The sequence below is a fragment of the Rissa tridactyla genome, chromosome 11, assembly GCF_028500815.1.
Source record: "Rissa tridactyla isolate bRisTri1 chromosome 11, bRisTri1.patW.cur.20221130, whole genome shotgun sequence".
Taxonomy (NCBI): Eukaryota; Metazoa; Chordata; class Aves; order Charadriiformes; family Laridae; genus Rissa; species Rissa tridactyla.
In genome coordinates, this window is record NC_071476.1 from 16,779,010 (window position 1) to 16,806,311 (window position 27,302).

General features: G+C 43.3%; 1 protein-coding gene across 3 annotated transcripts in view; it reads left to right on the plus strand.

The window, feature by feature from the left end:
- The window catches only part of WWC1 (WW and C2 domain containing 1), a 71,817-nt gene that overhangs the window by 36,264 nt on the left and 8,251 nt on the right, over positions 1 to 27,302 (plus strand). For all 3 annotated transcript variants that reach the window (XR_008468869.1, XM_054217512.1, XM_054217511.1), the window contains 13 exons: positions 3,620 to 3,823; positions 5,555 to 5,631; positions 6,564 to 6,643; positions 7,575 to 7,704; positions 8,235 to 8,381; positions 9,322 to 9,395; positions 14,426 to 14,668; positions 15,907 to 15,996; positions 18,388 to 18,926; positions 23,117 to 23,225; positions 24,996 to 25,076; positions 25,991 to 26,077; positions 26,832 to 27,024. Coding sequence is in view for 2 of the 3 variants with exons in the window: in XM_054217512.1 (XP_054073487.1) it covers positions 3,620 to 3,823; positions 5,555 to 5,631; positions 6,564 to 6,643; positions 7,575 to 7,704; positions 8,235 to 8,381; positions 9,322 to 9,395; positions 14,426 to 14,668; positions 15,907 to 15,996; positions 18,388 to 18,926; positions 23,117 to 23,225; positions 24,996 to 25,076; positions 25,991 to 26,077; positions 26,832 to 27,024 (2,054 nt within the window). In the remaining variant the exon portion in view is untranslated. The remainder of the gene's footprint in view (positions 1 to 3,619; positions 3,824 to 5,554; positions 5,632 to 6,563; positions 6,644 to 7,574; positions 7,705 to 8,234; positions 8,382 to 9,321; positions 9,396 to 14,425; positions 14,669 to 15,906; positions 15,997 to 18,387; positions 18,927 to 23,116; positions 23,226 to 24,995; positions 25,077 to 25,990; positions 26,078 to 26,831; positions 27,025 to 27,302) is intronic.

The following is a 27,302-nucleotide window of genomic DNA, read 5'->3' on the forward strand; positions in this document are numbered from 1 at the left end:
ACAGGATAAAAGACCTTGATTTGAAGCCTGCTGTGGCACATGCAGGCATGTTGGACCCTCCTGAGTGTTTCAGCTAGCAGAAACAGAGGTGGTGGAGTCTCTGTCTCTGGAGACATTCCAAACCCGCCTGGACGCGTTCCTGTCCAACCTGCTCTAGGTGACCCTGCTCTGGCAGAGGGGTTGGACTAGATGATCTCCAGAGGTCCCTTCCAACCCTGACGATTCTGTGAAACTGCAGCTTGTAGGTGGGATGAACCAAACATGATCTTAGTTGTACATTTGAGTTGTCCGTGGGGTGAATGCCCAAAGATCTGGTTGCAGGTCTGAGCCCTGCGTGGTCCGGGCAGTTATCCCTGGTCTGTGCCTCTCAAAAGCACCACAGCCTTCAAAGGGCGTGCAGAGAAGCCTTCAAACCATGCTGATACCTGGTTAATAGCAGCAGCTCTTAAAAAGTTTCACTTCCATGGGATGTCACAGGCTACAAGACTTGACATAGAATTTCAATTAAAAGGTTAAAAAGAGAAGCAAAATCATGACCCTGTTTCTTATGCCAGCTCTAATCCAAATCATGATAAAGCAAACCATATCCACTTACCTTCAGCTAATCAAGAGCCTCATCGTTGTGGCTGATGTTGAAGTATCCTCTGGAGAGTGTCCAAAACCTTCTTTGGCGCCAAGGTCTCTTGCAGATTCCCTGTGCAGGAAGGAAGCCTCATCAGAGGGTGTGAAGGGAATGGAGGCACGTTGGTTCTTGCTGTACACTTGAAGTCTGTGAGACTAATTATCAGAAACGAGCCCAAGGACAGACCTAAATTAAATCTAAAGCCAGGAGACATTAAAAAAACTGAGATGGAGAACACTTCTAACCTTCTCTCTGAGGCAAAATAAATACAATTAAATTGAGCTGAGTACCCAGAATATTCCTAATACAGTATTAATGCACAGCCCTGAGTGTCTCTCTAGGGGAGAACTTCTTTGGAATTTGATTTGCACAAAGAAATGGTGATTTTCTTGCCAGATGCTGATGCAAGCATAGTAAGACTACATTCTTCGAACATGAAACAATCAGATTTATTTATGACAAGCTCAACATTAAATTAAAAATTCACAAGACAACAAATGATGTAATAGCCTGCATTTCTGTAGTCCTTTCATCTAACTTTTGAATGTACTTTGTGTTTCTCAGTAGCTGGGGCAGATCAAGAGCCCTTGGCCAACGTTTTCATAGATTGTTATTGCATGTTTGAAAATCAAAGTGGCAGCCAAGGGGATACAGTTAGTGCTGTGGTTACTGAAAAGGTTGAGGTGAATGTTGAGAAAAACGGGAACAAAGCAGTTTTGGTAATGAAGCGCGTTGTCCATCCCCTCCGCGAGCTGACATTCACTTTGTCGGGTGGTGTATACGCTTGGGGCAGCGTCAGTGTTTCACCACCTAAGGGAGGTGTTCAGGATTGTAGATTTTTACAGTCGTCTCCTGGTTGCTTATAATGGAGGGACTCCCCTGCAGCAGCTTCTGCTGCCCTTCTTGCAATTATCAGAAGAATGGGCTGTTAGTTTAAGGGAAAACTGGAAATAACCAAGCTCGAAGAAGCCATAGGTACAGGTAGACTTATGACCCAGTGTCCTGAATTAGACTTCAAGAGTTGTGGGTACGTTGCCAACACACTCATTAAGCTTGAAATTAAGAGTCCTGAGTCATTGGTTGCTGGTGCTTGTTTGTGCAGCCTGGCCCGGGCAACCTGCGTGTCTGGGAATACGGGGGCATCTCTCTGGGGAACCTGCACCAGACTTTCCCCTTCTGGCTCAGCTCTGGAGTAAAGGGCGTTATTCCACCTGGGTGTGGGTAATGGTTATTTGGAAAATGGCATTTGGGGGCAAGAATAGAGATGGGAGCCTGGGGTTTTCACACTCTTACAGTCGATACGCTGCTGTGTCTTTCTGGCTTTTCTTTTGCTCCCTCTATGAGAGACCACAGTGCTGTCTGGGAAGGTGCCAGCACCTACAGTTGGCACAAGGAGATGCTTTTTCATCAAGTTATTTTGGGGCAATTTTTTTGGTCCAGGCTTAGCTTTGGTATTACATCAGCTGAAACGTTGCTTCTGCTAGCAGGACTTTTTGTTGACGTACTTCTACAAACTATACTGTTAGTGCCTTAAAAGTTTTCTTTTTTAATCATCTTTTGCAGCTTCTTTAAGATTTGCTATGTAACTTGAAATGCCATGTGTTCTTCCGGGTCTTGAGATCCTGTTAAAACAAGCTATTGCTGGAATATCCTGTAATTTTCTCCTCAGCATGATCATGGACAGCTTGTGAAAATGGTTGAGTGTCCATCCCTTGGGTAAAATCCTTTATTCCTAGTTCTGCTCCTAGGATTATTGTCAAACTGTTCTCTTCCCTAAATGCTGTGTATTGTGGTGTTAGTCTTACGCCCGACTCACTTAAGAGCTGCTCATACCTTCCACTGTGGCAGCTTTTACTAAATATTTAAAGAGGCTCTTAAGATATGCAGATTAGATTCCTACTGATAGTTTCAAGCAGCTCTTTTATATTAATTATTCATTATGTGGTAACTATGCGTCCTTATTCAAGCATGGTAGTTTAGACAGTTTAGAGCACTTAGTCGACTGAATATTGGAACCTGTTCCAGGCAAGAACATATAATAGCCTTGAAAGAGAAATGAAAAATATTTTGGACACTTCTTCACAAAACTGAGACAAATACTGACAATAAATTTGCCTAATTAGTATTAGGACTAGCTGTATGTCTGTGACCTTATGCGTTTTTCATTATTAGAAACCTGAAAAGCAATGTATTGGTTTTGTTGGGGTAACAGAGATGGAAGTGGTGTAGCTGTTTGTGACTGCGTTGCCTACGTTACCAAAAAATATTTTTCTTAAACTCCGCCTCCTGTATTCTGCAGTGATTTACTGCTGTGCCCGCTTTCAGTAAGGAAATGTTTATTCCTCTTCTGAGACTCTGTTTATATAATGTCGTTTGAGATGCTTTCATGAATGTATTCCGTGACATAACGAGTCTTTATTTTTATTTACCTATGGAATCTTGAGTGAGAAGGTTTTCTTTCCCCTCTTTGATAAAAGGCACTTGGCAGCCAAAGAGGACGGGCAGAGCTGTAATTGCTTTCATGTTGTCAGATGCAGTATAATGCAGTCATGTGGCAATGATGTTTTCTGAAAGTTTTTTATCAGTGAAGTAGGAGAGGTATTTTATTAGTAATGTTATAAAGCAGTTACAGTAAAGATAAGTCTAACAGTCAGTGTCAGTATCTTAGAGCTTGTGTGTGCCTGTGCTCGTGTGGATGCTCTAAGAGGCAGAACCAGGTTGGCCTCAGCAGCAGAGGGCTTGGAGAGTTGGGTGATGATTTTGTCATGAATTATTCTATATGGTGATTCAGCATGGTAGAGCTCATTGGAGTTCATTGAGGATCAGTGGTGACCTCCTAAGAAAAAAAGGAAAATGTCATTATTCCCCTTTTTTATGGGGCAAGGGGCTATTTTGAAGTATTGCCATAAATGGTGGAGCATCTCCAGGCAGCAATACAGCTGTACAAAAGTGTAACTGCTTTCCATTGATCTTTCCTCCTTCTGCTTTCTCTCCAAGAAACTACACAGATAGAAGACCCTCGTGTGCAGTGGCGGCGGGAGCAGGAGCATATGCTGAAAGACTATCTTGTCCTGGCCCAGGAGGCGATTGCTGCGCAGAAGGAGATCTATCAAGTGAAGCAGCAGAGGCTTGAATTGGCCCAGCAAGAATATCGGCAGCTGCATGATGTTTGGGAGCACAAACTGGGCTCTCAGACCAGCTGTGAGTAGTTAGTCAACTCGTATCCAGTGACCTGCTCAGTCATGGACCCACTAGGACAGGAAACTGCTTGAAGCTGGTCCTCTGATAGAGCACTGGGATGTGTTGTGCTGTGGCACTCGCCACGTTTGCTCAGTTTGTCTCAAAAGCAATAGCTGCCTAGCACCCGTTTGATGAAGGGTAATTGCTAGGAAACGCTATTGCAGTTGGCTCGGTCACTGGAGTCGGTGTGCAGATTTTCAGCATGGGCTTAGGCAGATGTGAAAAAATGTGGTGGTTGGCTCAATGTGAAAAATAATAAAGTTAGGTGGTATTTTCTGTGATTCTTCTGCCTGAAGTATAGAAACAAGGCAAGAAGGCTCATCTCAGATAGCATTCCTAGGCCCTTTTGGAGTTTAACATCCCAGGTAGCTGGGTAACTGTCTTGGGGGGATGAGGGTCTGTGTTCTGTGCCATGTAAAAGCTAACATTGCTGGATTATCTCTCTGCATATGAAGAACGTTGTTTTGTGCTCCCTTTTCTTTGTCACACAGGAAACATCAATACCCGTTGCTTCAGGAGTTGGTGCAGAAATGTTTATAGAAGGCCAAATTTCCTCTTTATTGTTACTAGTTAGGAGGTAGAAAATGTCTCGAGGAGGGTTTATTTCCTGCAAGTCTTCCAGAATTTTTTTTTATAATCCTTAGTATTGCAGACTTTTTATGTTCTTGCTAGCCACATCAATGGACTGACCTCCCCCTGCTTCGCCCTTGCTATGTTATGTCTTATGGTGGTGAATTCCACTGGCTAATCCTGTGCCTGATGTTAAAAAGTATTTAAGTAGTTTTCTGTCAATTGAAGGTTTCTTATTTGACTAGGGTCCTGTCCATCATCTCTGAAGTACAGGTTTTTGTCTTTTCTTAAGAGCACTCTACCCTAGTACTGGTATACGGGAGCAGTACACTAAGAACACCAAGAACATGAACTACATTGGCGTGATGCGATCTGTCTTTAAAAAGACACCCAAACAGAAAACTAGAAATGCTTTCCCGTGTTTTATAGGGCATAAACTGATGGCTGCAAGGATCAAAATATCTCCCTTGCCTACAGCTACCTCTAGCAACATTGCTCATTGGGGAGCTTCTGTACCTTCTGAACCAGAAGGGTTTTAACCGCTGCTGAGAAGAGAAATCTGCTCTTAATGGGACATTGATTTAATGCGGTGTGACACACTGTATGATTGGTCATGTCCTCAAGGCTGTAAGAAGGCTTGCAGCGCATTTTTCAGTTTCTTCTCCTTCTTTGCTTTTCTTTGTTTCCAAACATTCGGTGGATTGTTTACTCAACAAGAAAGTCTGAAAAATAAATAAATAAAGTAAACCTTTATGCAGTGCCTGTCCCTTCAGTTCTGTTAAATCTTTTTGGAAATGCGGGGAGCCACACTGTTGAGTGGAGTGAACGTGTTTGGGAGTCTGAGTTAAGTGTGTTAACCTGGAACAAATCAAGACTTTGGAGATGCGGGACATGCTCTGGCCTCTTTGGTTTACACTTTTTCTGGAGTACTTGACTGCACTATTGTCTTTCCCTGCCTTTGAGGGGTGAGAAGAGATCCGGAAAATGGGTAAAAGGCCTGCATCAGTGATGTGTGGAGATCTGGGTGTGCAGGAGTGATGGGAGGTCTTGATTTGTGATGGGGGTGGTAGAAGAGTAGGGAGGAAGGTAGAGCTGCTGAACCGAGTGTTGTGTTTGTTCTAGTGCTCTCTGGCTCATCGTCAAGTTCCAAGTATGACCCGGAGATCCTCAAAGCGGAGATTGCTACTACAAAATCCAGGGTAAGTAGTACGAACGGACCTTGGCTTGCCATGAGTAATCTTCTGATATTTCCAAACCTCGTGGCAAATACTAAAAGGAGATGCCAAAGCAGTTGAAAGAGCTAATGTTGCCATTCTTAATCTAGGAGATAATTTATCAGAATTCTCAAACATTGCCGACTTAAGAGTTTGAAACCCTTTTTTTCCCTTAGACTTTAGACTCCCTTGGAAGCTGGCAGTACACGCTGTTGCACAGCTGGGCTGTGGGGTATGGAGCTGCGTGCCGGCTCCTCGGTGTGCCGCAGCGCTGGGGAGCTGAGAGCTCTCTCCAGGGACTGGCAGCTGTTTTGTCGTGGGCTTAGTGCGGGTTGTTAGCAGCGGCAATGCGTGTTCCCATGCAGAGCTCCGTTTGGGAAGAAGAAAGGACTAAAGTAAAGTAGGTCAGTCTGGTCTCTGTGGAGGAATATAAAACAGCGAGCTGTAGGGTCAGTGGATTTACAATATGTATTATCATCCTGCTGCGTTACTCATGCAGTGGGGCCTTTCAGTTTGGTATCTTGGAGGATGGCTTCTCTCACTGCAGTGTAACTCCTGTCCTGATGCCTAATGGTTGTTTTTTTTCAATGACTTGGGACGGTGTTAAACATTACTGAGTAAAATCAACATGTGTGTCATTCCCGTCTCTTTTGAGTTTTTCTCAGCTTTTCTGCTTATGAGGTTGGAACTTCCCTTGAGCCCCTTATTAAGTGGCGTAATATCTGGGAACTGGATAAATCCCTAGCCAGTGATGGCGTCCTGATGAGGATGCAGTCAGGGCTGTTGAGATGAACTGATTATCTGGAAACTTTCTTTAGAGTACTGTCTACACTGAGCAAGTTTTGAATTGAATGAGTAGTGCTGTACCTAAATATTCATATAATGTATCATTCTAAAAATGTGACACCTTGTTATAGGTTAATAAACTCAAGAGAGAAGTAGCTCACATGAAGCAAGAGCTCCAGTACAAAGAGCATGGATTTCAGACACTGAAGAAGTAAGTTTGTTCTCAAGATCTTATTTTGAGTAAAGAACATGTCTGGCTTGTAATGCATCCCCCTCCACATTTATAAATAGCTGCCTAAATAACGTAAGCTGAAATATGTTGCTGCTGATATCTTTAGGCATATGCAACTGAAAACAGTACACAGCCATGGGGGTAGTTCTCTTAAATCAATGCCTGTATGTGATTGACCGCATCAGGACTGACTTCATGGCAAAAAGATTTTGAACCAGGATCTCACCAGTTCAGTGGTATTCCGTTTTACTCGGTATTGCTCAATATGGGTGACGCAGTACAGCCTATTGTCTTAGCTACAACAACTATTGTTTTAGGGCACTGAGGAAAAATTTGGGGTGGAGTGGAAGGGGAGGAAAAGTTTCGGGTGCTTACCTTCGTATGAATAGACATCTGGCATGTTTTAAATAATGTCACTGGTTAATATCTTATTTATTATAACTGCCGACTGTGTTAGAACTCCTTTGAGACGAGGCGGCTTGTAATTAGGTTGTGCAAGCAAATACATCCGTGCAGCGAGGTCTGTGCCTCGTTTTTGAAATCATGACTGAAAACAAGGTAATTCTCATAGATGGCTAAGGTGATCCGCTCTGGGTTAGAAGCAAGGTAACTAGCAGCCATCTGACGAGGCATACTGTTTGGGGGGTTTCCTGTGCATCTTTGTCCTCCCCAAGGAGTCAAAGGGATGATGTGTCTAAAATCAGAGTTCTGAAGCTTAGTGTACTTCTGAGTGGAGTAAATTCAGCGGTGATGAGTGGGGTTCTTTGTTCTTCCTATTGTCTTTATTATACTTTGGAGTGTGTGTTTTCTTAAAAATTAATGTCAAGATGCATGCACCTAGGATGATTAAATTAACTGGACTTTATAAAGTGTTAGCTTACTGTGTTTTTTTTTTTTAATTTCCATGCAGAATTGACATGAAAATGTCTGATACTCAAGGTGGCTACAAACTTGATGAGGCACAAGCCATTTTAAGTGAAATGAAAGCTCTCAAGAAGGCCATCACATCAGGGGAGAAGGAAAAACAAGACCTCATTCAGGTATTGGAACAGGATGATTTGTGTCACCATTGCTATCAGATTGAATTTCGGAGAAGTAATTTAAGTATTTTGTATTTCAGATGTGTAATTGAGATATTTGTTAACACATGTTAATTCTGTATCGTGGTTGGACTGCAGCCTTTTTGTTCTCCAGATCCTGGAAATAAGTAATATAAAATATAGCAACAGACAGTAGTAAGCACTTGCTTGCGCGTTTGTGTCAGGCTTTATTGGTCAAGAATGAGCCAGTGTGACTGTAGTGCTGTCAAGGAGCAGATCAGGAGAAACCATGAGAACGCTGTGGCCCCCTTGGTCTGCCATCTCCAGCAGAGAGCCTGTCTGTCTGGGCAAGATGGTGTGCTAATGCCCCTGGGCTGCAACCCAGCCGTGCCTCACCTCGTGTTTGCGGAGTCTGAGTGCGCACAGTAAACGTGGTCAGATCTTAATCATGTAGTTTAGGCTAAAGCTATGTAGATGCTGAGGTACTTTGAGCAGAAGTGAGCTCACCTCATGACTTTTTATGATTTTAGAGCTTAGCCAGGTTAAAAGACAGCTTTGTGAACGACAGAGGATCCCAGTCAGACTTGTGGGCCAGCAGCATGTCCGTGGAAAGCTCCAGCCCTCTGTTACCCCGGCAGTACCTGGATGTCAGCTCCCAGACGGATGTTTCGGGAAATGTGAGTAACGCGGGAGAAACCAAGTGCATGTGGAGACATTCCTCTGAACTCCGTGTAGTACTGCCTTCATAGGAGTTTCCAGGCATGGGCACATCTACGAAGTGGTACCTTCTCCTGGTTTAAAATTCAGTGTCACCTTCATTTTTGTGTGCCATGTTAATGGATCTCTAAAGGCAACCTGCTGTTTCCCTGCACTGTCTCTAATAGAACAACCCATGTGGGAATAAAAGGGAAGGAAGTTTTATTTTGCCTGTAGGTTTAACTTCTTGTGATACAAATACTCCCTTAGCTCTCTATAGCAGTGATGTGCTGCTAGACGAGAAACATTCAGCAGCTACGTATGGGCTAAGCCCTAATGAGGACTCTTCCCTTAAGAGTGCGTTTGGCTTTTAGTGTGTTACGAGTGAGAATGATAGCATGTGTGCAGATATTTTGATGCCATCAAATGTGTAGTACTCATAAACCTTCAGTCCCACTCATGCAACAGGATCATAACTGTCAGGTTGGTGCCAGCCTCAGCAAGGGCTCGGTCAGCGCTGTGGGTACATGGCGTGTCTCACAGGACATCACAGAAGGCCCTCCTGTGAACCTTTACTTCAATGTTTGCAGCCACCTTCAGTAAGGGCCACACGTGTGACTAAAGATCTGCAGGTTTGGGCAGGATGGGATATCCCTTGTCTTTAAGACTTTACAACCAAAGCAAGCTGTCATCCAAAACAAAATGCAGTGCGGCACTTAAAGATTGCAAACAGGGTTTTTAAGTATTTGAAGCAATCATGAAAAATTTAATCAAAGGCAATATTTTCCGAATCTGTGATAGGTTTTAACTAGTAAAGGAGTTTGACAAGAGCAAGTGTAACTTGTAACATCATCAATTTCAATAAGGAATATGAAAAGAGGAGTGATTATTAAGTTGCTGATTTTATGTTTTGTGTCTCAGTTCATTACCAGCAGCAATAACCAGTTGGCTGAGAAAGTGAGATTACGCCTCCAGTATGAAGAAGCAAAGAGAAGGTAATTCTTTGGGCTGTTGTACCTTTTGGCTGTTACACAGCTTTTTCTGAAGATACATTTTGCTAGCAAAAGTGCCACTCGGATCGAAACCCAGCATTACTGCTAAACAAACGTGGTAATTTTTGAGCCAGTGAGGCAATAGCCTTTCTGGGCCAACGTTATCATTCAAGAAATAAATAACCATCCTAGAAATTACTAAGGAGTGACTAATACGTGAAGAATTCAGTCTGGCCACACCTGTGGGGACATAAGTGGTTTTGCTGCCTGTTGCCAATGCTTCCCCATTCCTAATAAGGAGTCTGTACCGCAAGGCATCTCCTTACCTGATCCGAAATGAAATGAGTGCATGGCTTTAAGTCAGATAAGGAGAAACATACGTTGCGTTAACACCTACCTTATCAAAATATGGTCAATGACTACAATTTCAGAGCTCGTCTGCTTATCTGTAAGAATGTAAGTGTTCACCCTTGCCCTCTGATCTGAGATGAACGAAGAATAGATTTAAAAATATCATATCTACTTAGCAGGCTAATTTAGGCAACATTTTTCTGGGTTTTACTTTTTAATAGATAATAGCTAACACAACCGGTTAGAAAGTAACTGTATTTTTATGGATAAATACTCTAGTTAAACAAAAAACCAACAAGCAATATTTAGACTTTGGCTGGACTAGTCCTCATTCAGCAATGTAACCGTCAGTGGTGGTGATTTCAATTTTAACTTCTCTAAAGGGACTTTGCAATTCCAGAAAAGCAAACTTCAGATGCATGTTACAATCTGTGCTTGCAATATATGTGAAGAGAAGGATTTTTCTCCAGTCTCTGGACTGGCTCCCAACATAAGAAGGACATGGACCTGTTGGAGTGGGTCCAGAGGAGGCCACAAAAATGATCAGCACCTCTCCTATAAAGGCGGGCTGAAAGAGCTGGGGTGGTTCAACCTGGAGAAGAGAAGGCTCCGGGGACACCTTCCAGTATCTGAAGGGGGCCTACAAGAAAGCTGGAGAGGGACTTTGTAAAAAGTCGCATAGTGACAGGACAAGGGGTAATGGCTTTAAACTGGAAGAGGCTAGATACAGATTAGGTATCAGGGAGACGTTTTTCACTCTGAGGGTGGTGAGCCTCTGGCCCAGGTTGCCCAGAGAAGCCGTGGCTGCCCCATCCCTGGAGGGGTTCAAGGCCAGGCTGGATGAGGCTCTGAGCAACCTGGGCTGGTGGGAGATGTCCCTGCCCAGGGCAGGGGGTTGGAACAAGATGATCTGTAAGGTCCCTTCCAACTCAAAGCATTCTGTGAGGAAAGGTGGGTCTGAATGGGCATGAACAATTGATGCTAAAATGAAAAGATCTCCAGCTAACAGAGCACTGTGGTTTTGGCATAGTCTTCAGCAGGAGCTGCAGAAGCAAATACCTTAAGTGGTTTTAAGCTGGAACAGTACTATGGATATAGTGACTCACAAGGAACCTTCTGCTCCTGTGAAAATTCCTCCTTGTGATGTTAGAAGTGTTTCCTGTCCTCACAGCACAATATTAAAATGTTCCAAAAGCACAACAGAAGAGCAAGTGTTTTGCCCACGCACGTATTAGGAAGGGAGCCAATGGTGGAAATACATCTGTCTTACGAGCTCTGCACTATCTGGAAAGGTAAAAATTAAGCCCTTGCAATCAAGATGATCCCATATTGTTTAGGTTAGAACTACTAGATTTATTAAGGGCTGATGATTTTGAAAGTGGACTGTAGCAGACGCTGTTTATAGTATTGTTGTGGACCAGACTAAAGCCCCAGATGTAGGTGAATATCCTGCTGAACTTCACCATGCCAGAAGAAAAGTCCTTTTCTTTCACGACGCAGCGAGATGAGAGAGCCCTAAAGCAGATAATGTTAAACCTGCAAAAAAGAACAAAGGGCAACCACAGTGACAGACCTTTAGCTTAATTGGTTTGGAAACCGATAATGGGTATCCTGACAAAAGAGATGTCAGTGCTACATCTTAACAAGGAGATAGCTACTGCAGCGTAAATGTCATCAGGGATGCCACTAAATTATGTTGTACGATTTCAGACACATTGTAGTAACTCAGTTGTGTAGCCCTTGCACTCTGTGCACTTAGTTCCTCCAACAGTTAAACTTCCGCTTGGGTTTTGTGTGACTGGTGGTAACTCTGGGCGTTTAAAAGTATATTTTACAATCTCCTAAGATGGAATTTTTCCGTGTCAGCAGCATTGCAACAATAGTGGGTATTTGACTGGTCATTTTTTTGACCACAGCTCCGAGTTTGATTTTTTTTTTTTTTCTGAAGAACAGAGGCTGATCTGATAAAGAGTTGTTAATTAGTGGTTGTGGGTGCACATCTTAATGTGCACGTGGTCTGAACGATCTCCAAAGAGACTAAAAATTTTGCACGTTATGCCTATATCACAGATAAGTACCAGCTTTCCTCATTAAAAATAAAAAAAGAGGCTTGATATGACAATGAATAAATCATCCAACTATCTTTTCTAGGTGATGAGAAAACAGTTAAATAAAACTTGAACTTCCTGTTCTGTATTTCGCTAAGCCTTGCGAGCTGGTGGCCATTCAGAAAGACTGTGTGACCCGAGCCCGGTATTGCTGGTTTTTTGCCATGCAAACCTAGCGTGGCTCGGCTGGGATATAGTTCAGACTCGGTCACTCAATGCTGAAAGGCTGGAGTTTTCAGCCAAATGCCAGACAGTCTGCAAAGCGTTTCTTTTGTAACGATGCTGTTTTATTGGAAAAATAGAATACATGAACCTCCTTTTAACTGAGAAGGGGAAAAAGAATGATGATTTACACAGGGTAAAACTTGAGGTTAGTGTAATAAAGCTGTTAGACTCGGAAATGCATAGAGAACAAATTCCAGTGGAAAAGCCACATCCATGGAAATGTATGCCAGAAGTGATCAGATTAGTGCCAACCAATCCTCTTAAACTCATATCCCTTCAAAATGCACAGAGGAATTCTTGGATTATGAATTAATGCCACTGTTAATTCTTCATTGGAGCACAGTGTTTCACTTAATCAGGCACTCAAAAACAAGCTCCTAAGAAGACCTAAAAATAGTTGAGCTGCATATCTATCAATTATGGAACTTTAATTAGAGTAAGCAACCTGCTGTGGGAAATGGGTTTACAGAAAGTGAGGCTTCTCTTCAGAAAGGTGATCTCTGGTCTCTCTCCTGTGATGGAGGAGGCAGGTCAGTCTGTGTGAGCCTAATCCTTCACAGGCTCTCTCGGGGATCGAGTTCCCCTTGGCCTCCGCAGCTTGGGAGACAAAGCTTTATTCTTCGAGGCCATTCAGCAGTGGTGTAGCTGCTGCTGCCCAGATCTGCATCTTATTACTTACTCCACACTCTGGTTTTGCTAGTCGGCATTCAGTTTTGCTCTGTGCCTGCATGTGTGCTGGTTTGCTGGAGGAGGTGCACGCGTCCTGTGCGCTTCTCTAGCATAAACCAAATTCTAGAGAGAGATGAATGCAGATCAGTACCCACAACTATTTGTTGTGCCCAATTTAAGTTCAGTAATTCTGTCACCGGATTACAAAGCCCTTTTCAAGGGGAGATGAATATTGGACTTTCATTTTACGTGTACAGCATTTCACTTCCATTTCTTATGCATTTACTAAACCTGAGTGAGAGATTAATCTGAGTTAATCACGTGAAGGGGCATGTATGCCTTGGCTCTCTGGTCTTCAGTCAGGTAATTATTTTTGCAAATATCTTGCCTTATATTGCAAGATACTTTTTCTCCTTCTTTGCCCTCTAAGCTTTTGTAATTTCTCCACCCCAGCCCACTCTGCCCTCCCCATTCCCTGCTCCCCACTCAGTCATTTTTGGTTGTGCAAGTTCCAGAAATGCAGGTCCTCAATAACTCTAATTCAGCTTTAGCTGTACTATTGCTTCTCACCAAGCTACTGTGATCACCTCTTCAGGTCACGAGGAGTTGTAGGTCGGTGAGTCCAAAGGAGACAGCTTCCTTTGGGGAGACTGACATTATTGCCCTCGGTTCCGTATCCTCGCCCGCTGCTGGTTTTTTTGCTTCCCTCTGTATGTTGCATTGCAAAGTTGATCGTTTGTGGAGCGAACTGATGAGCAGTTCAGATACTTGGGAAATAGGGAATGAGCAGATAGTTGGAGTGAGCAACCTCCTTACCTGGCACGAGCTGTGCTGTCCTCTGCTGTCAATCAAAGCTCTTGCTAAATTCTAGCTCTGGGTTGCTGTTACTTTTAGTAATCATCGTCCTGTCTGAGATGATGTGGTATGGTGCTGAAGGATTAGCGACACGGGCTTTAAATGGAAATCTGTAATGATACCTCTAATGAAAATAGACTTTAAATTTTATGCAAATAAGTGGCTTTGGGTTTAGGTAGGATCGTATTGCCTCTTCGACTCACCACATCCTCAGGTGCACATTGCACCAGAAGTAGCCTCGCGCTTTAATGTGTCCCAAATGCTTAGTGTTGAGTCAATAGTTGGGTTCTTCCAGTAGCAGAATGCGTGTGATTAACTTCCTCATTGTTAATCAAAATGAGTTTCCAAAATTTTGAGTAACCACCGATCTTATCAGCCTATCTGAATCGTATATGGAGAGTATACAGTTCTTTTCCATAAAACTGATGAAAGATCAGATATTTACTGCATGACACTCTCCACTGTGAGGTCATTAGCTGTAAGGCATATGAAGCACCCTCTAATATATCTGACGGCTTTTTTTGAGATCCAGAATTCCTGTTACACTATTCCCGGACTGGTGGACACTGTGGGTTAGCTAGAGACTTAGTTTGCCAGTGGGAGCAAACCTGAGTTAAAATCCCATTCTGCACGTCAACCTTCCAGCAGTGCCATCACTTGTCAGCGCCCTGGTAAGGAGGGCATGAGGGTGAGGGTGGTTGTCCCTGAGCTGAGAGCCTTCTTCAGGGCAGTGGAAGGTGTGGTTGGTCGTGGTTCACCTTCCTGTGTCTGTGGAGCAGTAGCTCAGACACTCCTCACTGAATAACTGCTTTCTTTTTGCTGCAGAATAGCAAACCTGAAAATACAACTGGCTAAGCTTGACAGCGAGGCCTGGCCTGGCGTGCTGGACTCTGAGCGGGATCGTCTAATATTAATTAATGAGAAGGAGGAGCTCTTAAAAGAAATGCGATTTATTAGCCCCAGAAAATGGACTCGAGGAGAGGTGGAGAGACTGGAGACGGAGAGAAGGCGCCTAGAGGAAGACCTTCAGGCTGCTAGAGACACTCAGAGCAAAGCTCTAACTGAGAGGTAGGTTACAGGCATAGGACCGAGCTTGCCTCGTTGGACAAGAGGTAACGGGGAGTGAGCAGTGACATCCCCCAGGTGAACGCTGAGAGCAGTGTTTCCAAGGAGACCGTTTCTACTTTTGAGGTTTCTGAAATCCTCTCCCAACAGAAACTGCCTGCCAGTCTTACTCCCCAGATGGGGAAAGGTGGTTGGTCCTACAGATGGATCCTCCATGAGAATGTAAGAAATGCTCAAAATAGCCTGGTATGATGTGAGTGTACTATAATGTTTCTGTATGCAGCCAGCTCCCTGCAGCAGCTTCTACAGTTGCTGTGCAGTCTGGAGCTTAGTAAATGTCAACAGATGGAATTGTAAATCTTTAAAATTTGGTGTTCTGAGCATCCTTGTATGTGATTCCTGTAGGAACTGGTATTTGACAGGGCTGTGGGAGTTGCATGGAATATCCTCTGAATCTGAACTAGCTGAAAAAAATGCCAGCTATCCTCCCTAATTTCACTTGTGTTGCAGGGGAAGATCTCATGGGAATGTACAGTGAGGATGGATACTGCATTAGGCATTGCCTACAAGTGCTTTACAATCTGGGTGTATTAATGTGGATGGCTATGGCAATGTTGTTTTAGCTGCAGTCTCTTGAATACATATGGAATAGGCGTGTTGCATTCACTCTCTCTGTGGCTCTGTATTTTAATTTCTTCTACGTGCTCAGTGTCCAGGCTACACCAATTTTCTACATAGTCTCTTCATGGTTTTGTCACGCTGGGAAAAATGTAGGCATCTCAGATGCTTCAGCTGCAGGACTTCTACCAGCCTGAAATACCTGTGTTTCGACAAATGTTTCCCGTCTTGCCATAAGAGGAACACTTTAGTTTGTGATTTTTAGGATTATGGCCCTGTTCTAGTGTGCCAAAGAAATAGCATGTTTCTGGAGAAGGATTTCTCGTCTGGAGGCCTGTTAAGTTAGAGAATGAGCGCCCAAGTGGACATGTTTGTCTCAAACCAGTTCAGGTGTGAAATGAAACTGAGATGTTGCTGAAGTCCGTAATTCATGTAAAGCCATAATGAGATGGTTAATAACTAAATCATGTAAACCTTAGTCATCCATGGGCCTTACTGAAAGCAAATGAAAGCATTTACACCTCTATTAGCACAGGAAGTATAAGAACGCAATAGTGTACAGTGAGTAAAATCTGCTGGACTTGTTTTTTTGAGGCCTGATCTTTTCTTCTGTCTTCCCTTAGATTAAAGTTGAATAGCAAAAGGAATCAGCTGGTCCGAGAACTGGAAGAAACAACGCGATTAGTTGCCATGTTGCACACTCAGCTGAAGAGGTATGTAACCTTTTACAGAAGTGGTAGGTGCTTTAACTGCACATGGTGTAACTGCCTTTCTCTGCTAACAATTTCATCTCCCAGCTGAGAGGTGTAAAAGGCCTTTCGGTTGTAGTCGTGCCCTAAGACCCCTGTGTAGTCAGTGGAAAGAGAAGCCTCGAGGATTATGCGTCCCACTCAGTTTAGATAGGTCCTTCAGAATGGGATAAATAACCTTGTGGTGGTGCCTCTGACAACAGAAAGAGTTTCTGCAATCCCATCTATTTTGGACTAAGGATAGCTGAGATTTATATTCTACTAATGTTTGAATTACTGCAGTATCATATTAATAAAGTATGTTAAAGTCAGCTTAACGCTCACACAGCAAGTAAAGTGAATCTTAGTAATGCAACTACACGTTACTGTATGAGTGCCATGATAGTATTTCTCTAAATTAATTCGAACTGTGTTGTGGCTTGCGGTGTAGACAATGTATTGAGATTTCCCTGAATCTGTTGTGGTTCATATGGCATATAGAAATGTTTCTGCAGTCGTAATGTGGTCTGGTTGTTCAGGCTGTAGTTTTGGAAGGGCACGGGATTACTGTTTCCAGACAAATGCATGACTGCAGGCAGTAAGGCCAAATCATCATTAGCTAAAATTATGTTTTTATCTTTTCTGATTAGGAAGAGAGTCTGGTGGGGTTTTTGTTTGGTTGAGGGTTTTCCTATTAGTGTGTATTGAATTTACTCTGTTTGTAGCTTCTGCTCCACTTGGATTCTGTTTCATTTTGTGAAGATGACACCGAAAAGACTGGAAAGAAATCATAGTGCAAGTCTGACATGTAAATAAGCCACTATGGAGAATAGCTATCTGTGATGCTCTTATGCAGTGGAAATGCATCATATTTTCATTTCATCTAGCTGATTAGGGATCTTTTGAGGTGACCAAGAAGCATGTGAAACTAATTTCTTCCTAACTATGTGCCCAGTGTTCTTGGCATGCTCCTCCATAATAATAAGCATTTGTTATTAACCCCATAATGCGAAATGTCTGGCATGCAAAGGTATGCACAAAATGAAGTTGAGCCCAGTTTGTTGATAGCGAAAAGGTTAATTAAAACTCCCCCTCCCTTTTGATGGTGTGAAATATGCTGAAAAGCTGTAAATTTATTAGTCCTCACCAGATCTATATATACTGCCAAAATGCAAAAACATGTATCATGGTTCAGTTATGTTTCACTCAAAAGGTTTTTTGAACAAACGTGGTACAGTGCACATCTGTCATACAAATGCAGAAGACATTTTGTGCCAAAATTGTACTAAATTCTGCATACTTGCCTTTTTTGCATAAGGTCATGGGCATAATTATATGAATGTAGCTTCTAGCTTTTACCCCATAAATAATAAATAAGGGATTATTAGGCTTATTAGCATCCTCACTGTTCTTCACTGGGGCAACTTAAGCCACTTATACATATGCAGAAATTTTTCAATAGCTAATCCGTATCTGAAGAGAGGGTTAAGGGTCTTTAAACAGCCAGTAATGAGCAAGGTATTTAATATCTGGAGCAGGAGTGTTGGTTTAAATGGAATTTCTAGGGATGGTGTCTGTTGTAGTCAGTACGGGAAGATTTGTTGGGTCTTCTGAGCAGGAAACAGTGTGCTGTGGTGTCTGGGCTTTCTCATCTGGACAGACGTCTATTCAGCACCTGCTTAAAATTAATTTTGCTGCCAGTTATGTTCTGAAACTAGATCTCTAGGGATAAATAATTTGTGTGAACTGATTTCACAGCCCAGCCCCAGCTCTTCCCCTTGCTCTCCTGGCCCTGTATTCCGTGTAGCAGTCTCTCACGTAGGTAAATCCTGCCAGTTTTCTGGTAACTGCTGGCTGTTGTGATCTCTGAGGGCCAGCTCCAGGCAGCTGTGATCTGCCTTTTGGCTGGGGGTCCAAGATTGAGGCAAATGGAAGAAAATTGCCATGCAGACAGACAGTTGGTTGCAATAACTTTGTCTTCTTGCGTGGGCCTTGGTTTTTGTGGCCTGCTTTGGAGATTAACAGGAACTATAGAGATTTTTTTTTTCCAGACGGATGGGGGAGGAGGATGTTGTCACTAATTTTAAATTGGTTTGAAACTATTAATTAGAGTTGCTTTGGCTAAACAAGGACTCTTACGAGGTTGATATGGTGAGTAGAAAAATGTGTATGAACTGTATTTGTTTTTAATTGAAAAGTGACCCAACTTTTCCACTGGGTAGACTGTGGTTCTGGATTGTTGTGGGGACTAATGCGTGTGGCCTGAGCTAACAAAATAAAACGTACCACGTGGGCTTAGAGATTTGGTGACATTGCAGCGTTTCCCTGAGAAATCAGAAGATACAGCATAATGGTTTTCTGACTTGTTTCCTTCAGTCTCTCCACCAGCATGCTTTCCCTCTCCTCGAGCAGCAGCCCTGGCTCTCTTGCATCTAGCAGAGGATCTCTTGCCACCTCCAGCCAGGACTCTTCCACCTCAGCCAGTTTCACTGATCTCTACTACGAGCACCTGGAGCAGTTGGAGCAGTTGGACTCAGACTATCAAAACAAGCTTGACTTGCTCTTAGAAGGAGCCACTGGATTTAGACCGTCAGGCTGTATCACCACTATTCACGAAAATGAAGTAGCGAAAACTCACAAAGCAGACACCCCCAGTCGCATACAGGCTCTGAGATCATTGTCTGGTACTCCAAAATCCATGACATCGCTATCTCCAAGGTCATCTCTCTCTTCTCCGTCTCCACCTTGCTCTCCACTGGTGATAGACCCACTCCTAACTGGTGATGCCTTTTCAAGCCATATGGATTTTGATGATGCAGAGATAAGTACAAATCTCTCAGAACTCACCCTGAACACTGGGAGTGGCAACGGTAGACTGGAAGAGCCTAGAGCAGGAGATAAACATCTAGGTCAAGGTATGGTAACAAACTGTTTGCATGCACATGCATGCATTTATTTTTAATGTAGTTTATAAAGCATTAAGAAGCAAGTATTTCAAAAGCTGTCAGTCATCTCGATATCTTCGTGTTGAAAACTGTATTCAACTGTGTGTTCTGCCTTGCTTGGGAGAAAGGGTTGGTATTTTAATTTGTACACCAAAAATACTGCTGATCTGATGAGTCTGTATCTAGGGGTGTTTTTAGTGTGCTTATATGCATGTGTACACAAATTAGAGGGATTTAATGTGCAAATATAAATGGTTGTGGTGGAATGTACTTAACTATTCAGAATGTCCTCTAGTGTTTTGGGTCTGAAACTGGGAGGCATGTAATGCCATATTGACACAAACTTTTTGGCCAAGCTTTTGAAGAAGACTGGGAAAGGCACTTAGTTAATAGTTAACAAATGATAATAAAAATCCTTCCCTGCCACCTCAGCATACATAATGTCTTGCTCTGGTTCCCAGTAAATCAGTGGCAATGAATTTATTAACTTCAGCTGAGCAGACATGTCAAGGCTGTGCTTGAGTTTCTGCTGCTTTGAGGGGGATGGTCTCTTAGCAACAAAAACGTGTTTAGATTGCGAGCGTGATAAAATAAGGCATTTAGAGATAGTGGATGTTCTCATAGATGCATATGGCTTATTGGTGGGTGGGAAGGGCTCGTCCCCTTTTAGAATGACGGCTGGGCTGAAGAGGATGGGAAGCAGCAGGCAGCAGTCAGGGCACTCGTGCTGGGGCCTGTCTGAAGCCCTTGCAACTGTCGTTGGGTTAAATCCAGTGGAGATGAGTGAAATGACTGGATTTGTAACTGCTTTACAAGAGGAGCTTTAAAGGCAATATAAACTTGCAAGCTCTAGTCCTGTGACCCAGCAGTGCAGTTTGTTTCGGTTTTTCACAGACCAGCCTATATGTGTGAATAAAGGGAGCTAGCACCACGTTATCCTTGCCTTCTGCTTTGGGAAGGCTCGTACTGTTTAAAATACAACAAAAGACATGCATGTAGCTCTTCCCCTTTGAGCTACCGTTTTTCTACAAGCAAAAAGGTATTATGCCTTTGAGTAGGAAACAGTAATTATTCTTATTAGAACTGGGTGCTGATTAGTTTTAACCTTTTTAGCTCTTCAAGATTTGTCAGGGCTGTTAAAGTGAAAGCTCAGGTGTTAAGCAGATTAAGTGATTATTGCTGTTAGCCAGTCAGCAGACAAAATAATCACCATAAGTAGTTTATTTCAGGGCAATAACGAGATGAGATTTTACTCCTCAGGCATTTTGAAGGGGGGTTCAGTGTAACACCCGAAATGCAGTGGCTGGATCTGGGGTGGTCGGTACTTGGCCTCATGGGCAAAGCGTGCTCACGTGGTCCTGTAAGTAGAGCTGAATAGTATATATCGGAGGGATTTGCTTTTTGGTTCTCCTAGAGCAGAACCACTGCTACCTTTGAAGCTAAACTAAGGTTTCCTCTCTCACCTGAGTGACACCTGAGCGATGCAGGTGAAACTAATAGCAAAACCTGGAACGTGGCAGAGTCTGGCATTCTCTGAGGAAATGGCGCGGATGTGAGGACGGTGCCTGGTGTGGCCCTCCAAGGCCTTGTTGTGGTGTGTCCAGGAGAGCCTATGGAAGGGGAAATGGCAGGAAGTGAAGAACAAACTTTAAATTCTTTATATGAGTAGGAAAAAAATGTGAAAAAACACAGGAAGTGCTATCTGCCTGCTTGGAAATATAGAAAAGAGTTGAGTCATTTCTGAACTCTTCCATAAACTTTTTTTAGTGCGATACCTCTTTAGAGACTTAAAACAGAAAATCCAAATTTTGTGTTGATTAGCCACATGAAAAAGTTACAGGTTTGGTGTGTGTGTGTGTGTGTGACTTGCAGGGCTGAGCTTCCAAGTCATTTGCAAAAAAAAGTAAGGAAAAGGATGGCTGCGTGATGAGTCCATTTCAGGGAACCCGTTTGTCTTTGTTCAGATTTACACTTTAGCATTCTGCTGTACAAACGAATACCCACTTCATTGCTGGGTTTTGTGCACCCTCTGTGTTCGCCCCCCCTTTGGCCACAAGGTACTTGGGTGAAGTGGTCAAGAATGAAGACTTTTGGGGTTGAAATAACTAAGTGGCATTGGCAATTGAAGGAGAAAAAGAGGTTGACTGTGCTGGAGTCTTGCCTGCGGTGTCCTTCCTGGTGAGAGAGCCTCATGCAGAGGGTTCATTGGGAGCAGTGTGTAAAAACTCAACCAAGCTGCGCTAGAAAGCCAGCCAATGGGGAGGAAACTATTTTCCTATTAAAACCATGGGATGAGGAGTACAAAGCAGCTCTAAGGAAGGAAGAGCCATAGCTTTGGCCCTGCCCGCATATCTCCAGCATAGCCCAGGGTAAGCGGAGTGCAGCAGGGGCCGGGCCCTCGCACACGCCAGGAGGGAGGAGGGATTAAACTCTGAATGCCCGTATTAAATGGATCCATTTGTTTCAGCTAATGACTGACCCATTGTGTTACAGATGCTAACTTTTATTCATGTGGTTTGGCCTATGGGCATAAGGTCTGGACATTTATTTCTGCCCTACAGTTCCATGGGAATACCAAGATAAAAAATACCATACAGTGGTGGTGTGAAAAAGCACATGGGTAAATGGGCCCAAATTGCACAGGTGCATGCAATATATTGGTGTTACCTGTAGCACCCTCTACTGTTGGTTGTAGAACAAGTCCTTATATTATTCCGTAACCCTATGTTGAGCTTGCACACTTCATGCTTTTTGCATCATTTTTTTTCAAAGCTGCTTTTAATTCTTTAAGTGGCTTTGTGAGACTGGGAAAAAAACAAAAACAAAAAACAAACTAAACAAAAAAAACCTAACCAAACTTGCTTTGTAATAAAGAAAATATGGAATGGAAACCATATATTGGTATGGGGGCACGTGCTTTCCTAAGGCTACAGGAAAGAGGGACGATTTGTGTAGGATGGAAGCCCCTTGGAGAGGAGTGCGTTGCTGCACTTCTGCTCGCAGTCTGTCAGCGCGGCACCTCCTCGCCCTCGGAACAGGCGCCCCAAAGGCAGGGAGAGCCAAGAGCTGGGTCCGTCCCAGCCCTCGTTAGCCACCTTGGCAGACAGAGTTCTCCAGACTCTTGGCTGAAGCATATCTCTGCAGATGTAAGTGCCATGGCTCAAGGGAAAAGGTGCAGAATTTGCAGAAGTTTCCAGGCCGTATCTTCCTGTGTTTTGTAGCACAAGAAATCTAAGTGAGATAACACCTCTGTGCAAAACTCCTTGCTTCAGCTTCCTTGGTTTCTCTCCCCTATCTCCTTTTCCCTGCATTTCTGCGTGTGGCTGCTACTTCAAATGCTATAATTTCTCTTGCTAACCTGGTCTGTCTGGACCTATCTTCTCTCCTGTGTACACCAACCTTTTGGGTTTAGGGGTAGGCAGGTGGTGGGTTTTTGCTGTTCCCCTTCCTTGAAGCTAAACTTGGTCTAAGCTCTCCAGGTAGTATATACCCCTAAGCATAATCCATACTTGGCCAGAGCTTGGTCATTAGTGTTGCCCTAGCTGCTGCTCTTTGGGTAGCTGGGACCAGAAGGCCTACTGCCTGCTTAAGGGTGACTTGCAGTAGGAGCTGTTTTGTTGGTTCATATTTATAACTTCACTAGAATTCAGAAGTTCTGCTTCTTCTGCATGTTGCCCATCTTGTCAAGGGTATACCTCCCTGCCTTTCCAGTGCTTTGAAAGCCTCTCCTCACATTGCCTGCGAGGACGGGCACCCATGGAGGTGCCGGCGGTAGCCAGTTGTAACACCCTCAGCACGATTGGTGTGTAACCTCAGCCTGTGGGTACGCGATGGCAGCACCCAAGTATTAGATGGGCATTGAGTGCAATGAAGCACTGCTCTCACCTCCACCACGTAGGCTGTTCCTCTGGTTGTCCAGGGGCTTTTTGTTCTCCAGGGCAGCTGGGCACGTTCCTGAAGCACTGACTTCACAGTGGCTGTTGAGCGCAGCCCGCCTACCTGTGTCCTCTCTGTCTTCAGAAACGTGCCGTTGCTTAACAATACTTGGGTGGGGAAAAAATGCAATTCAGGGGGAGGATAAGAAAAAATGCTGCTCCTGATCCAGACGGTTCACTTTCATTAACACTTGTTTTTGATTTTCCTCTGTGCTTCTCTGATAGGTATAAATACAGCTGGAGGGACGGCACTGAAGGTGGCGTGTGTGTCAGCTGCAGTGTCCGATGAATCTGTTGCTGGAGATAGCGGGGTATATGAGGCGTCTGTGCAAAGGTAGACATCAGATCTCTCTCTAGGAAGAAGCCAATGACAGCTTTGCACACAAGAGTCAGCTGGAATAATGCTGGTTCTGATCTTTTTTTGTAATTTGGTGGCTAAAGTTCTCAATCTCAGATTTCTTAGTACTTCTGCAAAAACTGTGAGCAGGCTGAGTTTGATTATCAAAGTGACCCACGCTTCCCATAATAGAAGTAGCTGAAAGCAAGCTCACGGAGCAGTGTTTGAACAGCTGGTCTGTTTGTGAAGGTGCTGGTAAGCTGTGACTGCTGCCTTGACCGCGGTGGCGGAGCCATCTGGCAGGTGTAAAGTTCCACGCCTGCCAGTCAGTTCTTGTGTCAATGACAGCCCTCAGTCAGCCTGAGAGGACTTTGGGATGTTTAAGGCAGGCAGCAGAAACACCTTGAACTGCCTCGTGGATGTGTACACGCTGCCATGCAGCTCCCGAGTGCTTGGATGCAGAATGTGATTTCCGCAGCACTTCTTCCCTTGGTGCATAGTTTACAGCCGGAGCTGGGCATCGCGGCTCTTGCTGGGTTTCTGGACCTCCCTTACTGCTTGCTAAACCTGTCTGGGGTGGTTTCACAAAAGTTCACTGGAAGGTATTGACCTTATTGATACCTGGCTTGGCTGCATCTAATGTGGGTTTTCCTACTGTTTTTATTGGCTTTGAGATGAATTATGGGGTCATTTGTTGCAAGACATGACTGTAGAGGTGAAAAATTGTTCATCTCATATTCCCCATGTTCATTATCTTCATTAATTCTCTAGATAAATGAGTAATCTTTTACATTTACAGCACAATTCACTTTGACAAGAATGTGCAATGTTTCTGTAAGGTCGACCTCATGGGTCCAGGCCAGGCAGTCAGACAGTTGGGTGTCTTATGGCCCCTGTGTCCCCCTCAAGGGGATGGGGAGCTATGGAGAGGGGAGGAGGGATAGTTGGTGACAATTACAGAAGGCATCCCATGCACACTCACACATCTGATGTTACTTAGAGTTCTCTGGGTTGTTGACTTACCAACCTTCATAATGACTACAGTATCATTTTGATGCCTATAATAAATGGTGAGGGTAGAATGAGCAATACATTTGTCCTCTGGAGCTGAAATGTAATGAAATACAAGAGAGTGCTAAGTAATATGGAAAATACTTAGAAGAATGCTAATCCTGTTTTAATGTGCTACAGCATAGCCTCCGAGTCAATTAGACAATGACTGTAGTTTGGGGGACTTTCAGTGCATAAAACTTGGGAAGAGGTGGAAAATGATGCAGGTAGCTCTTTCAAGGAAGACCAGTCAGTGTACTCTGTCACTTTTAATGTGCTTAGGGAAGTTTGATTTCTTAAAGAAACAAAGGAATGACTTAAATCTAATCAAACTTCAGAATTTTTGCTGTCATGATGCGGAACAGGATTGTAGTTGTTAAGTCTTATTTCTGTGGCTGGGCAGTCAGCTGTCTTTACTAAAATCCAGTCAAGGGAACCCTTTAAAAATCCCCCACTGCCTTATTTTTGCACAGTCTTTTGTGTGGCTTTTTTGGCAGTGAAGGGGAAAGGCATATGACTTTCTGCTGATAAGCACTGTAATACATACCTCTAAGGATGATTGCACTTACTTCTTAAATGGGCTTTCTTTTAGCTGCTAATTTTACAAAGTCCATATACCCAACCCCTGAATGGAAGGGAAAAGCTCTTGTATCACCTAAATGCTAGCACTTCAATAAGAGGGAAATCAGGTCCTTAATTGTCTTTGATTTCTTTCAGACCATGTGTGTCAGAAATGATGGTGTTTGACAGTGATGATACAGAAGCAGTTGGGACAGCTAAAGTGCAAATTGCGATGAGGTAAGCGCTACACATTTTTATTGGATTTTCCTTCAAATGGAAAGAATGATATATGGGATTTAAAAGATAGTGCTTTCTGTTTTCTTATTCTTTTTATTCTGTCCTATTATTTTAGCTAACTGATGCCCTCTTTGTAGTGTAATTGAGAATTACACTCGACTTAGGAGGTTCTTGGCCCAGTTATCCTCTCCCATGTCAGTGGAAATCGACTGGTGGCAGTGGGGTATGAGGGTGCAAACCAGCAATGGGAGCGCTGATGGTGCTGGGCTGGAGAGAGAACGCCTTTTGCTGGCTTGCATTCTCCATCAGCGTGCAGCTTGTGGGGGCAAAACTGCTGGGAGCGAATGACAATCACAATCATCGGCCATGCCTGAATCCCACAAGTAGTGGGTAAGGGACGGAGGCATCTTCCTTAAATGACTTAGTGGAAGATTATTTATGATTTGAGGAGAAATAGTAGTGCAAAACTCTCTTGTCATGGCCATCAACGGTAAAACGGTGGTTACCCATAACATCTTTGCTGTTGTACTACAGGTATTTTTACTTGTAACTTTTTTATATTACAGTTATTATATGTCTTTCAAAAGGTTTTCTTTACAATACAGCAATTTAACTAGACCCCAGGAAAAGCGATGTGTGTCAGGTCAAATCTGTAGGCCATTGTGTCTGAATTTCTAAGTTCTGGATGTTCTGGACTGTTCTGAATTCTGGATGTTCTAGTAGCAAAACTTCAGGTAATATGAAACTGGTTTTGTTTTAAACTATAGGGAAGCCACGGTCCCCTGAGAGTTTTGTCTTGTTTGTAAATTTTTGATGTTGTTTGTTTGTGTTAATGAAACAAGTAGAATGCTCATTCATGGAGTCCAAGGCAGACTTCTCTAATAACAGTGCTTTTTTGTGTCTTTCCAATTCAGATATGATGACAAAAATAAACAATTTGCGATACTGGTCATCCAGCTGAGTAATGTTCCAGCACTGCTGTTACAACAAGATCAAAAAGTGTAAGTGGGTGAAATAAACGAGCTTGAAGTATTTGTATGAGGTTCCAGTAGGAATTAAACAGATGTTGGCTTCTGTTTTTTCACGCTTTCTGAAATACTTCTGCACTTCGTTATGCATAGCAACATTTATGAACTTGTAAGCCCACAAACTGAAATAAGATGCAGTTTTTTCCTCAAAGGTCTGTATTTGGTAGGAAAAGACTTGTCTGGAATTAGCACTAGCCAGCAAGGTTCTTAACTGTGGCACTGCCTGGAGCAACTGCGTCGAGTAGAGGAAGGGGCGTTTGTTCTGCTACAGAACTCACCCTCGGACACCTGCACAGATGCATGTGTGGGGAAACATACGGCTTCTACCAGACCCATCCTAGGCATAAGCTTTTTAAATTCAGCTGCGTGCTGGATAACCTGACAAAAGTTTGATTCATTTTTGCGTAGCCGTTTCTGCCTACAAAGGGTCTGTTAGCAGCGTGACAAGTTGCACAGACGTAAACAACGACGATAAACATAATCCCATGGTGTTCGATTACAAGATTCAGAAGGATGAAGTCTACGGCAACTCATGCCACCTCATGTCTCTGATGTTGTGATGAGGTGTTCCTTTTTTCTCAGTTGACTGATATTCCAAAGAATAGGATAGGACGCTCACGTCCACAGTGCTTAGGATGAATTTCACTTACAGACTTATGGAGCTGTTGCAATAGAGGGAGTTGCAAACCTGCACGGCAGTACTGATTGCGATGCTTTTCTTCAATAGGAATATTCGCGTGGCTGTCCTGCCCTGTTCAGAAAGCACAAGCTGCTTGTTCCGCACGAGGCCAGTGGAAGCTTCAGACAATCTTGTGTACAATGAAGTATTTTGGGTTTCTATCTCTTACCCGGCTTTACGCCAGAAGACTTTAAGAGTCGATGTTTGCACTGTAGATAAGTCTCACCTTGAAGAATGTTTGGTTAGTATTAATCTCTATTTTAATATCTTTGTGTTTGTTTCTTCTTTTGAATTAGACACAATTTTAAACTTTGAAATGTGGCAATTTCTGTGACAGTTTTCTTGATAATCCGTAGCTATATGATCTCTCCCACACAGTGTTCTTCGCAGTAATGATTGTGATCAGGAAAAAAAAAAATCTATTAGATAAATAGAACCAGAACTACTGGTAACTTTGTCAGACTATAGATTTCCCTCGTCTCACGATTTCACGTGAAACTCTACCTATTTTTCTTCCTT